Raw genomic sequence first — 15,632 nt, forward strand, 5'->3', positions numbered from 1 at the left:
GCCTCTCCTGAGGCTGAGATACGCACTGCTGTAGTATTAATTGCTGCAGGTTTCCCTGGGACGTATCTGGAAAGTTGTCTGTAAAAACCATAGCAGATCTTGACTAAGCAGGAAAAGGCCAAAGTAAAATTCTTCACCAGTTACGTTATTGATTGTTCCGTTTTCTGAAGACTGAGGTAAGGCACACTCTTAAGTATCAGAGCATGGACTGGAAGGTGGCAAAAGGAGGAGGCATTTGTAACTATGGAATCTACAAAGCTTATGCAGAAATGACTTTCCCTTATCTGGCTTCTAGGATAATTGAAACAATTCCAGGTATTGAAGGTAAAGCTGCCAAAGTCAGAGAGTACTCTATTGTAAAAGTAATAATCTGTACGAGTTACTTGGTGTCTTTTGAGTCACATAGAGGCAAAACTTGATGCAGGTGTTGTAACAAAAATCTGCTACAGTTGAGAATGCAAGAGACAGTTTTAGAAAACTGTAGCGCCAGTAATAGAAAACAGCGGCTCAAAGAACAAGTCTTGTTTTTCAGCGTGAAATTTGAGCAGTAATGAAGCAGCTGATGATCTTTTGGTAGCTGAATTTGATGTGATAGGCCTATCTGACATTTGTGTCTCATTGTGACTATGGAATCTAATACCAAATTGTAGAACCATATTAGGAAAGCATAGAAGTGAGTAAGCAGAGAAGCTTTTTCAATTAAATAAATGACACATAATTAAATATAAGTAGTGAATAATATTGCCCATATTAGCTAATACGTGACTGGGAAAATAAATGAAAGAAACCACTGGCAGTACCTCTTCAGCAGGTAGCATCTGGGATTTGAGAGAAATCATATTCTGCTCAAAAATGTGCAAAGAGGCTAATCTTCAGACCAGTCAGTACACAGGGATTTCATAGGACCCTTATTAATGAGTTAATTGTGATTTAAACTTAACAGACTGTAGAAGATTTAGCAAATACCAGTATTCCGACACTGAATTTCAGAGATTCCCAAAGTGTGTTGAATGCTTTTTGAAAGCATAAGTGATCAATCTGGCCATCAGAGTGGACGAAGAAGTCTTGTTGAGAGTGATGATTCAAATAACCAGTGAATCTCTTGCAACTGGCTCTGTCCTTTCCTCTAGGTGAAAGCAGCTCTGTGGGCCCTGCAAGGAGGCACTTCAGTAGTGATTGCAAATGGAACCCACCCAAAGATCTCGGGTCATGTCATTACAGATATTGTAGAAGGGAAAAAAGTTGGAACTTTTTTTTCAGAGGTAAAACCTGCAGGTGAGTACAGAGTTAATGTGTACCTTGACAGTTGTAGAAATTTCCTGAAAAATTAGAGTTAAAATTTGTCCAGAGCTGTGCAATAACTGGAAAACTCTGCTTGCGAAATGGATTTTGAAAGGTATTTTCTGAAGTAGGGATAGAAATTGCTGAATTCCCTGCGCTTTTTCCCTCCAGCTGATTAACTGGTACATCAGACTTGCATTTGAAGAATGCAGTGAGTAGAGTAGAAGTTTTGCCTTTTTTAGTCTTAAGAGTTATTATCAAGTATCCATGATTTCACTGTGAAAATATGGATATAGAATGTGCTGCTGAACTAAGGTGGTGTTTAGGTTTATTTTTTTATCATTAATTTATTTTATGACTCAGTCTTCTTGTATGGTAGGTAGGAATGTTTTCCTGCCACTGCACTGCTGGAACAGTGTAATAATTGTTGGATGAAATCAGACCAAAGATCCATCACCTTAGCAGACTAGATACTGGAGTGATACTTTTGACTTCAACTTTAGGCCAAGTGAATTTCTTTGTGTATAGTAATCCTTAATGGATTTCTTGTATAAATATGTCAAATCATCCTTTGAACGCACTTGGTGTTGTTATGCTCAAGTGCCTTTTTGGTTAGCCCCACTATAAGTTGGTATCAGCAATAAAGCTTCTAGTCTTGTGATCCCGTTCTGAGTCACAAATATGGTAAGTAGCAAAAGTCTGTCCCTATGGACTGTTGTGGTGTTTATTCCAGTCATCTCTTTGTCTTGTATCTTCCAAAACCCACACTTTGGAAAGTCATATAACTTAAAAAATCAAGTATATCTGCTTGCATACATATTTCTTCTCCAAGAACACTAAAAAATGCCATATTTTGTAAAGTATGATATCACTTCAAGAAGCTGGTTTAAGATTGTCTTAAATGAGTCTAATTAATCTCATGTCCACACGTTCTTTTCTTACACTTCCCACTACACTTCTCTATAATTTCTACTCTGGCAGTTTCCATAGCACTCTTCTTAAATGGAAGTTGGGTTCAAGATACCTGGTTTACAGGCTATTTCAGGAGAGTTAAAAATGGCAATTTTTCCACGAGCTACTTGTGAATTCTTTGCAGAAATGCTACCTGTACATGGTGATTTGAAATGGAAACACAACCTGTTTTATATAATTTCAGCACCTTGTTTCTAAAAGGCATTAAAGGAAAGACAGGGAAAGCAATTTTTCTGCAAGCTGTTACTAGGGTTTTGGCTTCCATTATTGTTTATGTGTTAGCATGCATACATTCCTCAGCTGGATACTTAAACTTTTCAAAGTTTGCCTCTTTTCTTTCAGTAGCCTGCTATGCCCTAGTGACTTAGATATCCTGTTGTTCTTTTGGCCTTTGTCAAGTCTTTTTGATACATGCTGCACACTTGCTGTTACACAGAGGCAGAGATTTTGTGATTATTCTTTATGTAGAGACCATAACAGTACTTTTGTGTCAGGTATGGACTTTTCTGTCTTAGGATACAACATTTTTCTTTAATTTGTCTTTAATTTGTTAAAAACTGTTTCATGTTCTAAACAAAGAATTGGAAGACAAATGGGTTAGTGCTCACTTCTGCCTGTGCTGTTACTTTGTCTGCATAGCATATATTTGGGGTTTTTTTGCAGGCCCTACTGTAGAACAGCAGGCTGAAATGGCTCGAGCTGGTGGCAGGACCTTGGCGGCTCTACAGCCTGAGCAGGTGACAGAACTATATGGTCAAGTTGTTAATAGTGTGCATGTGTGGCAAGTTTTACAGCACAGGCTAATAATGGACCTTGTGGGACAAGAATTTGTTCTGTGCCAGATCCACTGTTTGTATTGTAGCCTGCTTAAAAATGATAAAAGCAAAAATTGTGAAGTAATACGGACTTTCATATGGGGTTTATAAAAATTTTGATAGCATCAAGTAACACACAGAAGTGAATTGTGATCCAAGCTGCTGAAGAATTGGCTGGAATAACTTGCTCCATTCACACGTGTGTGGAGTTTAGCATGCAACATGTATACAAAAGTGGAGCTGTAGACAATTACTGTTCTGCAGCTGGGTGGGTATGATGCAGTACAAGTTCGTCTTAAAGGAAGGATATGTCAGTTTGGTGAAGAAGACTGGGAAAGGAAAGCAAGATAATAAAAAGCATGGTAGAGGCTGAAGCAGTGTTCGGTCTTCTTTTTCAGTGTGGTGCAGGCTGGAAAAATCAGCTGCCCAAGTATCAGGAGAATTGAGATAATGAGAGGATGTGGTCAGCCTAAATGGCCTATAGGAACTAGGTGTCAAACAGCATGGACTTTGAGTAAGCAGTCAGTTCAGAAACTGTTTTCTCTTTCAGAGAGCAGAGATTATTTATCGTCTTGCTGACTTACTAACGGACCAGAGGGAAGAAATTCTCTTGGCAAACAAGAAGGACTTAGAGGAGGCTGAAAATAAAGGTACTGTTTCAAACCTTCCATAGTAATACTGTCATCTTGGACCTCTCTGGACCTCAAGACAAATGAGCAGAACTAGAATCTGCTGTAACCTGGGATTGGGCGGTATGGCTGACACAGATTATTGAACCCAGGACTTTGAGAGCTTGTCAGTGTAAACAGCTGCAGCCTCCTTCATTGCATAAAACAGCTACCTTCATCAGAGAAGATACTGAGGCAGTGCAAAACACCAAGTGGTGTATTGTAAAATTTTTTTTAAAAATGAAACAAATATCTCTGTTACTGTCATGAACAAAGTGAGTATCTTCTGGGCTGGTTAATGTAATGTTTGGTTCCTGAAGGGAAGGCTATCATCTCTACACTTAAACTGATGCTTCCCAAAGCATCAGTTGTCCCCTTCTGATTGAGGAAGGTTCTGTTTAGACAGCTCAGATGAAACCTGCTCTTCTGTGTTAGACTAAGGCATTAATTGAGAAGCTGGGATTGACATATGTACATGTTGGCATAACAAGTACATTAAGAGGACACATCATGAATTGTAATAACATGTGGAAGGCATCACTGACCAGAGTATATGAGGGGACATTGCTGGGTTAACTTACTGTTTGAACGTGTTCAGACTAGAAAATTCAAGTTGTTCTTGCCTAGTCTGCACAGAAATGCTATGCATGTGTCTGCACTTTGGTGTTTCTGTTTGTAAAGCAATAGGATACAATTACTGCCTGGACGTTTAAGAAATACTGCAAGGGTAGAAATTTGTAGGAAATTCAGTCATACATTCAGTACATGAAATAGGACAAACCTTATCTTTCTGGATGTTGGTATTTTGTGTGGTTGCTTCGTGTACAAAGTACTTAAACCTCATTAATTGAAAATGTGGTGGGTGAAATAGTCATCATATTTGACGGGTTTTATTGTGACTACCAGACTTGATGCTATGCATCTTTAATCTCAGGTAGATAACTTGCTTGGTTGTGGGAAATATCTTAATTTTCCTTAGGTTGAGCACTCATTTAAGTCACTTCTCCTTGAGCCTAGGAAGACCAATCTATCTTTGGCACGACTTTTTCTTTCTTTTAGGGAGATTAGCACTCCCTTTGTTGAAACGCCTAAGTCTGTCTACTTCAAAGCTAAACAGCTTGGCTATTGGTCTGCGTCAGATTGCAGCATCCTCGCAGGACAGCGTCGGCCGTGTAATTAGACGAACTCGAATAGCAAAAGACCTGGATTTGGAGCAGGTGACAGTGCCAATTGGTGTCCTTCTTGTGATCTTTGAATCTCGTCCTGACTGTCTTCCACAGGTTTGTAAGCAAGGTAGATTACACTGTTGGGTATTTCTGTTGGCAAGCAAACAAGAGACTGCAAAAAGTATTGTTTCAAAAGATTCTTGCTTGGATTGTTCTACTATTGATTTTTTTTGGCATCCTTGTTTTTGTGCAGAGACGTTTTCAGACTTTGCTTCTGTGTTCAGTTTTCAGTTCCATCATGTGTCTTATGCCAGGAATAAGGCAGATATGTTACAGGCAAATACCTTCCTCTGCAGCACTGTGTAGAAGTGTTGCTATTATTAAATCCTGTTAAAAAATGGATGAAAATATGGGTGCTGAACTAATGTCACAGAGGCAACCTTGGTCTTACTTTCTAACTCCCAACTACTTTACTGAGCAATGGAAGTAGATTTTAAAATGAAAACAAAGAAACAAAAAAAACCCTGATTAGCAACATTTCTTCCCACAATTAACATTATGTATCTAGGAAGCTTGAGGAGTTTTCTAATGAGCAGGTGTTTGAGTAGAAAATGATGGATACAGTCACTTTGAGGATGTGAGGCTCAACGAGTGGACAGCTTTGTACTTCATGCCATATTTTTGTGAATAATCCCCGTTTCACAGTGGAAAGGAGAACACTGTAAGAAAAGTTCTTGTGAAACAAAAAGGCACTAGTCTTCCTTGACTACCAGCTCTGTTTATTACAGATAGCTGGTATTTTACATAGTTGAATTTGTATCTGGACTTCAACCCAGCTCTCTTGCCTCGCATAGCCGGTGTCTTCCTCTTTCTCTTTGCTGTATCTTAAAACTTACACCAGACTGACTCCTGATGGCTTCCCTGCCCTGCCCTCTCTTCCGCTGCTTTGTTTTACAGACTTGGGATAGCTTGTCTTGGTAGTTGCTTTGCGTCTTGCCAGCCTCCTGTCCTCATGCTCACATCAGGCTTCCTGATGCAACTTCAGAGGATCATCTTTGATAACTCTGTATTTGAATTGCATGATTTCTGTCCCATCCTGTACCTGATAGTAGGAGGGTCTCTGATTGAGAGGAGCAGTTCCCTCTCCTTAGTCTACTACTGCATGTCATGCTTTTTTGGGTTAAGATTTAATAAGCTTCTAGGGAGCATATACAAACAGCATATTTACCTCTAATACTTAAAGGGTGAAATTGCAAGCATCCTTCAGAGACTGTTTTGTATAGATTCCACCAAATCCAGTTGTTGTTCTGAAGTGTAGTCATGTTCTACTAGTCTTTGAGACTGAACCATTTTGAAACCCCTTACCTTGTGTTCTACTTCTAATCTCAAATTTTTAATTTTTGTGTCTTAATTTTTGGTATTTTTTTCTTTCCATTTTTTTCAAACCAGGTCAAAACCTTTCTTTTTATCTTATGCCTCTTTATTGAAATAAACTTATTTATTTAGTTTCCTTTCGTGATACTGATCTGGAGGAGCAGATAGAAGATACTTTTCAAATACAATCAGATGGCTTTTTAATGTCTAATTATATAAGTCAAAAAGACACATGATAGTTATGTAAGGCAGACTTCCCAGATGGTTACACTTCAGTGTGTTTTTCTAATGCGTTTCTCGTTTTCAATATTCTTTTCAAATGATGTAGAATATCAAGCATTTGGATTATTATTACCTATTTGATACTAGAAGTGGAAAGATATATCTGGCAGGTTATTTTATTAATCAGGATCTAAAGCATGCCACCAAGCTAACTTCTTATCGGATGCGAGCCTGACTAATTTTGGCATCAGCATCTCAACAATACACGATAGATACTTTAATGAATGTACATTTGGTAATTAGATAATGATACATATAATCTTTCCCAGAAGACAGTAATACAGCAAAATAACTTAAAATACTGAGTTTATTTATTCTAAAGAGAATAAATTCACCTCTGGAGAGGAGGTGATTTTGTTTTCCAAAGGAGTGCATGCTTTTAAACTTTTTCTTAAGTCGGTGGACAAATTGTGAGGCCATAGTGAATGAAGCTGGGATGAGGAATACAAAAAAGAATGCAAAATTAAAATTAGTTTTGAAAAAGAGCTTTATTGCACCTGACATACTCTGAGGTAGAAAGGAACAAAGACCTCTTTCATTGCTGGACTTAAATGGGTGCAATCCAACACCTTAAACAGAAGGGCAGCAGTATCTATCAGTTTCTTTTGGTGATAAACATGGAAGCAAAGATGATGGTGGATGATATTGTCTCAATTCTTTTTTTCTCCATGCTTAGAGCAAGTGTTGTCTGTTTATGACTGCTGTTTTAGACAGCATGATAAAAATGTTTTTCCTGTTCATAAGAAGAGCTTATTTGCCACTCTTTGCTGGAATGGTTAGGGACAAGAGTTCTTGCTGCTAAAATTATTCTCCTTGGGGTAATTGCCCACACAGGTCTGCAATTCATATGAAGCCCTATGTACATAGTTTCTTCTGACTTGTTCACCGTTGTCTCTCCGTTGCAATAGTACCCTGAAAACTCAAGTTTGTTATTGAAATTAGCACATTTAATTTCTGAAGTTAAATGTGCTGCTACTTGTAATGGTTTTTCAGTGCCATGAAAAGAAACCTGTAGATTAATATTGAGTAAATCAACTGAACAAAAAAATCCTGGTTTTATTCTATGGGTGTTATTCTGACAAAAGAACCAGAATACATTTAAGGGGTTTTTTTTTCTCCCCATAATAAACTCATTTGACAGGTGTCTGCTTTGGCCATAGCCAGTGGAAATGGCTTACTACTTAAAGGAGGGAAAGAGGCAGCACATAGCAATCAAATCCTTCATCATCTGACACAAGAAGCCCTCTCTATTCATGGAGTCAGAGATGCAGTGCAACTGGTAAGTGCCTTGAGTTAAATCAACTATTTCTTTGCTATAGTATGTATAAAAAGTGTGGGCAAAACCTGAGACTTAAAACTGTAAGGTCTTTGTATTGCAACTACCACAGGTGAACACAAGAGAGGAAGTAGAAGATCTCTGCCGTTTGGATAAACTGATAGATCTCATCATTCCACGTGGTTCATCACAGCTAGTCAGGAATATCCAGAAAGCTTCTAAGGGAATCCCAGTGATGGGTCACAGTGAAGGGATCTGTCATGTGTATGTTGACACGGATGCCAGTGTTGAGAAGGTCACACGAATAAGTAAGCTGTGGGAGGGTGACTTGAATCTCAGTCTCGTAATTGATTTTTGGAGTATGCAATGTAGTTATGGTAATTTATAATTTATATATTATCCAAAAATCTTTGTTGTAAATATTATGTAACCAATTATGTACTCTTAAACCTCAGTCAGAGACTCAAAGTGTGAATATCCTGCTGCCTGTAATGCTCTCGAAACTCTCTTAATTCATCGAGACTTGCTGAGAACCCCGTTGTTTGATCAGATCATAGACATGTTGAGAGTCGAACAGGTTAGTCGCTCATATTTGTGTTTTGTTTTGTGGTTTTTGTCTGGTTTTTTTGTAAAACTTTGGAAGCATTTGGTCTGGCTGGTGTAGCCCTGTTTACATGGCATGACATTTTAGTTTCCAATAGGTGTCTTTGTAAATGTCAATGAACATTGCTTCTTCACAGAGCATCAAGTGTTTCTATAGAAATGATCTGAAAGCAGCTTATTCAGGACAGCTGCAGGCTGTTACTGGGATACCTTTGCTATATACTTCCTTATATATAGCACAAATAATCTTCCATAAAAGCATATACACAACCTTTCTCTACCTTTTCAGATTCAGTCAGATGCAAAGCCTTGTCTTCCTGAATCTATTAATTTAGCTTCCTACCCAAGTGAATTTCCTTCTGTTTTTGTCCTTTCTGAATTTGCTTCATACATGTGTTTTTTAAAATTTTCCTCTTGGATTCCCTTTGTTCCCACCCATTTTCCCTCCTGGTATGTCAGTGGATATCAAAAGGCCAGCATACTAATTGGTTGTCTAGACACAAGCAATGTTTTTTCAGTAAAGGTAGCAGAGATGCATCAAGAAGGAGTATCCATGAAGTAGTATGAATTGCACATAAATCAAGGGTTTTCACACAGCACTGTGTATTTGACAAATAAAGTGCACAGGCAGTGATTAATGCAAGATAGAGAGGTCATATGTTTTGATGCTGTTGAAAGGGTTATAATAAAAGAAACTGGTAAGTAGTCAAGGAGCAAGTTCTCAATGTTTGGGGCTTTTTCATGTCTTGTTTAATTGTTTCTTGGGAAGGGTAGAGAGCAGGGTAGATGTTTGTTTTTTGAATGGGAGGAATATGTGTACCAGTGCATTTCCACCATCAACCCTAACCCATCTCCTTATACAGTGGGGAGGATATTACCTCTGTCTAATCTAACCTGACAACAAGAAATATTGGGCAGGATTATGCAATTCAAGTAGTTCATCGTTGCACAAGAAAATGCTGGTTTACAGATACTGTCTTAAAAGCCTTCACATTCAACAGACTTATGCCTTATTTCCCATTTATGCTTGTCTTGTCAAAATTTCCTGTTTGAATGGAAATTCATCTGCATGGAATTTCTGTGCTGTAGCTGTTCTAAATGATCTCTCCTTGTTTAGGTGTTTTGGCAGAGGTTGATAGTGTGTTAAAATTTTCTTTATAACAAATGAAAAACATCTGTGTGAGTTTTTTCAGTTTTGGACCCAGTGACTCCTTTGTGTCTGAGATGTGCTTCAGAGATGGCTGGTATCAATTTATAGAGTAAAAGGATAAAAGTAATTCAAGATCTTAAGACTTCTGTAGCTGCAAACTTGGAAGCATTCCTCTCACTATTGTCTGCAGTTGCTGTCTTAAAACAACGGCTGGTGTCAGAATTTTAGCTGTTTTCCTAGCAGTACTGTACTGGCCTTTTCTGCCTGGTGACTAAGTGATGCAATTGCTTTAAGTAATTTCAAATGAGTCCTGAATTAGAGCTTGTCATGTTAGGTAGCCAACCTAGCATGTCAGTCAGTTATTATACCTTGTAGCTAATTCACCTCTATACCTATTCACTTATATACCAAGTTTCCCAAAGTATAGGTGTATTTTTCTTAAACTTGCATGCATGTTGTGGATTAACTCCACTCAGCGGCTAAGCATTATCCAGCTGCCTGCTTGCTTTCCTCTGCTCCAAGTGGGACAGGAGGAGAAAATTAGAATAAAACCAAAAAATCTTGTAGGTTAAAAGACAGCTTGATAAGTGAAGGAGACAGGAAGAAGAAAGGGGACAAAGTGGAGGAAATAACGAATAAAAAAGTAAACCCCAAAACAAAACTAAAAACCCACCAGCAGCATCCACAAGGCAAAGCTAATTACTTGCTGTCTGCCACAAAAAAATAATGCCCGGCCAGTCTCTTGGGCAATGCCTACCTTCTTCAAAAACCCCCTCCCTTCAGTTTATATTGCTGCACATGACGTTATACAGCATGGAACACCTCTTTGGTCAGTTCTGGTCAGCTGTTGGCTGTGTTCCCTCCCAAATTCCTGCACACTCCCAGTCTTTGTGCTAGGGGCACAGAGTTGGAACAGAGGGGAAGAGAGAATCTTGATATTATGCAAGCTCTGTTCAGCAACAGCCAAAACATTGGTTTGTTTTTAACACTGTTTTAGTCAGAAGTCCAAAACATAGTATCACAGGGACTGCTGTCTATCCCATATTGAGTACAAGAAGCTATACTTCTACCTGAAAGGCTCTGGTATGGTCAGTAGCCACAAACAAAATGTTTCTGGTATTGCAGGTGAAGATTCACGCTGGCCCAAAGTTTGCATCTTACTTGACATTCAGTCCTTCAGAAGTGAAATCGCTACGCACAGAATATGGAGACCTGGAGTGCTGCATTGAGGTGGTGGACAGTGTTCAAGAGGCTGTTGAACATATCCACAAATACGGAAGTTCCCATACAGATGTTATTATCACAGAGAATGGTTAGTGACCTGGCTCCTTCTTTAAGCTGCTGTTTTGGTTTGACTGGTGTTAGTGCAACTAACTTCATTGTAGTAGTTCATCTCTTGGTCTGTGCCAGTTCAAAACCTTACTAGAGCTGTGCCAAGGCAAAAGTTGACTCTCCAACCAAACCAAGCCCAGAACTTCTGAGAGTCAGCTGCAGTTAAGGTCATGTTGATCTGCAGCTGGCCAGTGTGAGTCAAGTAGGCTTCTGTTTCTGTACTTCTTGCTGAGCTTAAATGCTTGTTACTAAAGGGCATGCATTTGATACCATGACTACTGCACAACACCTGGTGAGCTAATGATTTATACTGGAAGTAGAGTTGCTCTTGAATATCTGTCTTGTTGCTAAGGGCTACTGACTTCCAAGTTCACACACTTGCACATGGCATTTCTGCATGGTAGTTCTCAAATAGTACTTGCAATATCAATTGAGTTTAGGATTTCTCAGTATTTGGAACAATTCCATGTTTGAGACTAATGGAGAGCTGACTGTAGCTTAACTGTCTCAGTTTGAATGACAAACGCTGTTTGGGGCAGCAGTTCTTTCTCCTTGGTCATGCAAATAATCTCTTTGACTAAACTGAATGGAGTAAGAATTAGACATCTTTTTGCTTGCTTCTAATCTTTGCCAGCTTACTCTGAGATTTGCAGTTGTGTCTACTTGATAAGCATACTGGGAGGAAGGTAAAAATGAGCATGGCTTAGCCCAGGCTGTTTAAGTACTGTCTGATAAGGTTGCATGTGAAAGTTGTATTGTTACGTATGTTCACTGTTTTATGCAGTGTATATTGGAATACATGCTCATTCAGTATGTAATGGATTTTATTTTTCTCTACCTCTTTCCCAGAGAAAACAGCAGAGTTCTTCCTCCAGCATGTGGACAGTGCTTGTGTTTTTTGGAATGCCAGTACCCGATTCTCTGATGGCTATAGGTTTGGACTTGGTAAGAAGGAAGATATTGTAGGGCTGTGACTGTAGAATTTTGTGGTGTGTGAAAAGTGTGGCAGTATGAGTCTTGAAATACAGGATTAGTCTCTTATCTTACTGTCTAATAAAAGGTTTTCAGGAAAGGTACTGTACTAAAAGTTGAAGCCTAGAAATTTCATCCACACAAAGATATTTTGGATCCTTTGAAGCTCTATTCAATTGCAATAAAGTATGCTGCATCCATATAGTGATAGAACAAAGCAATACAGCATGTGAAACTGCTGAACATTTTTCCTTTTGTTTCTCTTTCTAATGATGCTGTAAAGAATGCAATGCTTCAGTCCTGCTGGGCAGATTGAGATGCTGTCCAGTGTGCGCTTCCTGTAATGTTCAGGAATGAAGGGTAGGAACTAAACTGAGTATCAACTTAGTAAATAAACAGCTGTACCTACTGTGAATTGCTGAAGATAAGGGAAACATTCCTTGATGAAGTAGAAAATCAGAAGTCTCCACTACACGCTATTACTGTGTTAGCTGGAACAGTGTTCCATGTGACTGAAAAATTTCATTTAAGGTCTTCCAATATCTCCTCAATGTGATAAAAAAAGGATGTAAGATAAAAATCTTTACTAGTTTAACTTTTTTTCTTTTTTTCAAGGATTATGCCCTTAGATCAGTCTAAGAGCAATGTAAGAGATAACTCTCTCTCTCTCTAATCTTTCTTTCTGAAAGTAACTGTAGTAGCCAGAAGTAGAAACATTGCAATTTATAATGTAATAGTTAATCTCCTTGATCTTCTCTCTCACTGGTATTTGGAGAGGAGCAGAGAATGGCAGGTCCCTGAAAGGCTTTTCTACGTTGAGGTACAAAAACATTTAGTATGAAGAGAACATCATCAGAGGATTAACTACCTTTATTTTGGGTGTTTTCTGCAGGTGCTGAAGTGGGAATTAGTACTTCGCGTATCCATGCACGTGGACCAGTGGGAATTGAAGGACTCTTAACTACGAAGTGGTTGCTGAGGGGGGACAATCACGTTGTTTCTGACTTTTCAGAGCATGGGAGCATGAAGTACCTTCATGAAAGCCTCCCTCTCCCTCAGAGAAATGCCAACTGAAAACACTGGGGAGAAAACCCAGGGTATAATTATTTCCCGAAGTTGTTCAGGCTTCAGGTTAATCTCTGGTGAAGGAGTTTGTTTTTCATAGTCAGAAACATTGTCCTTGGTCATTTTGCAGTACAATGAATACAAAATGATCCCATCAATGAGAATTCTCCTCCTCCCCCCCTTTCAGTTTCCTTAGACAGTATCTGCAAACTGACCTCACTTCTCCCAAAGAAATATTTTTTTCAAATCATACAGGTAACATAAGGAAGGATTTCAGTATCAGCTACATTCTTTTTTTATCCCAGTGCTCCCTGTAGCAAATATGTTTGGTGGTGGAGCTTAATTTTTTTTTTTCCTAAGTTTTGTTTTATTCAAGTATCTGTTCTGGAGAATAGACTCAGTAGTTTTGTTTTGAGAATTTTTTTCTTCAGTCCTAGGATCATGGCATCTCTTGAGGGCCAGAAAACTGTATGCTTAATTTCTTTGTATTTGATCAGTCTTGAGACAGGGGGACAGATGTTCCAAATGTATAGTAAACTTTTGACCAAGAAACCTTTTATATCTAATTCTTTGTATTGTTGACTATTGTAGATAAAAACATAATTGTCTGCTACATTAATTTTGTTACTTATTTGTATCAAAGGTTTATTTTTCTTCAGTTTTATATAAAACGTACTCCAACAGCACTACGATGATGACTTGTCCAGAATGAAGCTCTCCACCTGCATGAACACTTCCCGTGGTGCACTGGAGCCCTGCCACATGGCTGGCAATCAGAGCTTCCCGCTGGCTGCAGGATGTCCCCCTCTCGGTTAGGGGGTCCCGGTGTGCTACCACCCCATCAGAGCACTGTTTCCTTTCCAGCCAGCTGCTCTCTACTGCTGTCCTGGCTCCCGTGCTTGGGATCTGGTGCTGCTGCACCCGTTTCTCTGGTCACAGGGGCATCACCATAGGGCTCAGGGTATATCTCCCCTCTGAGAAATGCTGAAGGCCACTGGACATGGGTGAGGTGAGTGAGACGCCTCAGCAGGTGTGGATGGCTCCTGTTTGCTGAAGGCGGCACAGCAGGAGAGCTCAGATTGGCACCAGAGGGTCGCAATGCAGAGGCTACGAGGGAGTCTTTGCCTGGTTGTGAGGGCCATGGTGTTGTCGCAACCATGGTCAGTGCGTGCCCTCAGCCTCGGGTGCAAGGACACCCAGCAGCAGGTGGGCCCCAGAGCAGGGTGGTGTTACTGAGGCTCCCCTGCCTAGGCTTGCTGGTGAGTAGCAAAAAAAATGGCTTAAGAACCCCATTCCTCCAAAGTGAAGGTGAGGGAAGGATGCTGAGGGGGATGTGTCTCTGGGGGGAGGGGGCAAAGTTGGGAATTGCAAGGAGGGATTTAAAGTCAATGTAGGGGAGAGAGCTGTTCAGGAGCAGTTCCCCTGGGGCAGGTCAAGGGAGCAGGTTAGTTCTCAGCACAGTGTGAGAACTGTGCCAAGGAAAGCAGTTCCAGGATGGGTCTGTGTTGTATAAACTCTGTTAGTCTGTCCTTCTGCATTTTTCACTGTACCTTCCTCAGGTCTTGATGTCTCTATAGCTCTTAGTGATCACTAGACACCTTGGTAGCCCTCCTGCGAGTCACAACTGCATTGCCACATCAGCTTAGTGCCTGTCTAGCCTTTCTTGTCTTGCAATTCCAGCTTAAGGTCTGGATAGGTCTGGTGTCTATCGTATTGTAGATGTTTCTAAGCAGTCATCTCTCACAGTGGTGAGCCAGGTCGCTGGCACCTTCAGTTCCATTTCTTTGAGGTTTTTTTTTTGACACAGTTGTTTCCAGGGATTGCATCCCCATGTCCATAATAGTCTTTTGTCTTAAAGCTTGGCTTCTTGCTCATCCATCATTCTGCTTTTGATGGCTCTCATCCACATCTCTGCTGATGGCCACAGCAGTCACCACTTTCTGGGGCTGCTGTAGAGCACCCACACTGTTGGACCTCTCTGCTGCTGGGTACCATATTCCCTGTGGAAGTCACTGTTGCTTGTGTGCTTATCGCATCTCAAAGTCATGGTGCTTGCGGTATTTGGTGTCTGTGTCATGGCTGGAGATGCCCTGCCCAGGGGTGTAGCAATACTAAAGACAGGGTAGCACAGCCTCAGGGTGATGTAGGAGTACGTTGATCTGTCTAGATACTTTTGGCAAAGACCATACTATTCATGTCTGGGTTGTAGACAGCGGGCACAGTTATCTTTGTCTTTTGATGGTGCCAGGCTCTGGCCTTCAGGGAGCAGTAGTTGGTATAAGTAGTGGAGTGGCTGGATCTTGAATGTGCTTTGCCTTTTACAGGTGGGACTCAATATCTGGGTTATTTTAGTTGTGTTAGTGTAGAGTGAGCTGGAACTGGACAAAGTCAATATTTGATAGACCTTTACTTGTCATGGATTTCAAAAACAAAATGTGAATTTGAGTGCTCAAGCACTTCTAATGTATTTTTAAAGCCTACAGGCTTTCAGTTAAGGTAAAAACTCCTTTTAACTGCCTGCTTGCCTAATAAATTGTTTGCTCAAGTCCTGGAATTTTATCTTTCAAGGTTTGGGGAAAAAGTTACAATAAAAAGCCTTACAAAAAAGGCTTTGTGTTGAGTGTGAGGGAACAAGAGCACTGATCGGGTTTGATTTGACTAAAGGTTAACCAACAG

At 39.9% G+C, this 15,632-nt stretch overlaps 1 protein-coding gene across 5 annotated transcripts in view; it reads left to right on the forward strand.

The window, feature by feature from the left end:
• ALDH18A1 (aldehyde dehydrogenase 18 family member A1) overlaps window positions 1-13,642 on the forward strand; it is a 32,566-nt gene extending 18,924 nt beyond the window's left edge. For all 5 annotated transcript variants that reach the window (XM_021542444.2, XM_021542445.2, XM_077784780.1 and 2 more), the window contains 10 exons: window positions 1,131-1,275; window positions 2,917-2,990; window positions 3,619-3,718; window positions 4,796-5,016; window positions 7,700-7,837; window positions 7,947-8,142; window positions 8,290-8,411; window positions 10,713-10,899; window positions 11,769-11,864; window positions 12,784-13,642. In XM_021542444.2, coding sequence (XP_021398119.1) covers window positions 1,131-1,275; window positions 2,917-2,990; window positions 3,619-3,718; window positions 4,796-5,016; window positions 7,700-7,837; window positions 7,947-8,142; window positions 8,290-8,411; window positions 10,713-10,899; window positions 11,769-11,864; window positions 12,784-12,965 — 1,461 coding nt within the window. In that variant the 3' untranslated portion in view covers window positions 12,966-13,642. The remainder of the gene's footprint in view (window positions 1-1,130; window positions 1,276-2,916; window positions 2,991-3,618; window positions 3,719-4,795; window positions 5,017-7,699; window positions 7,838-7,946; window positions 8,143-8,289; window positions 8,412-10,712; window positions 10,900-11,768; window positions 11,865-12,783) is intronic.
• The last annotated feature ends 1,990 nt before the right edge of the window (window positions 13,643-15,632 follow it).

This window comes from Lonchura striata, chromosome 7 (genome assembly GCF_046129695.1).
Source record: "Lonchura striata isolate bLonStr1 chromosome 7, bLonStr1.mat, whole genome shotgun sequence".
Classification (NCBI taxonomy): domain Eukaryota; kingdom Metazoa; phylum Chordata; class Aves; order Passeriformes; family Estrildidae; genus Lonchura; species Lonchura striata.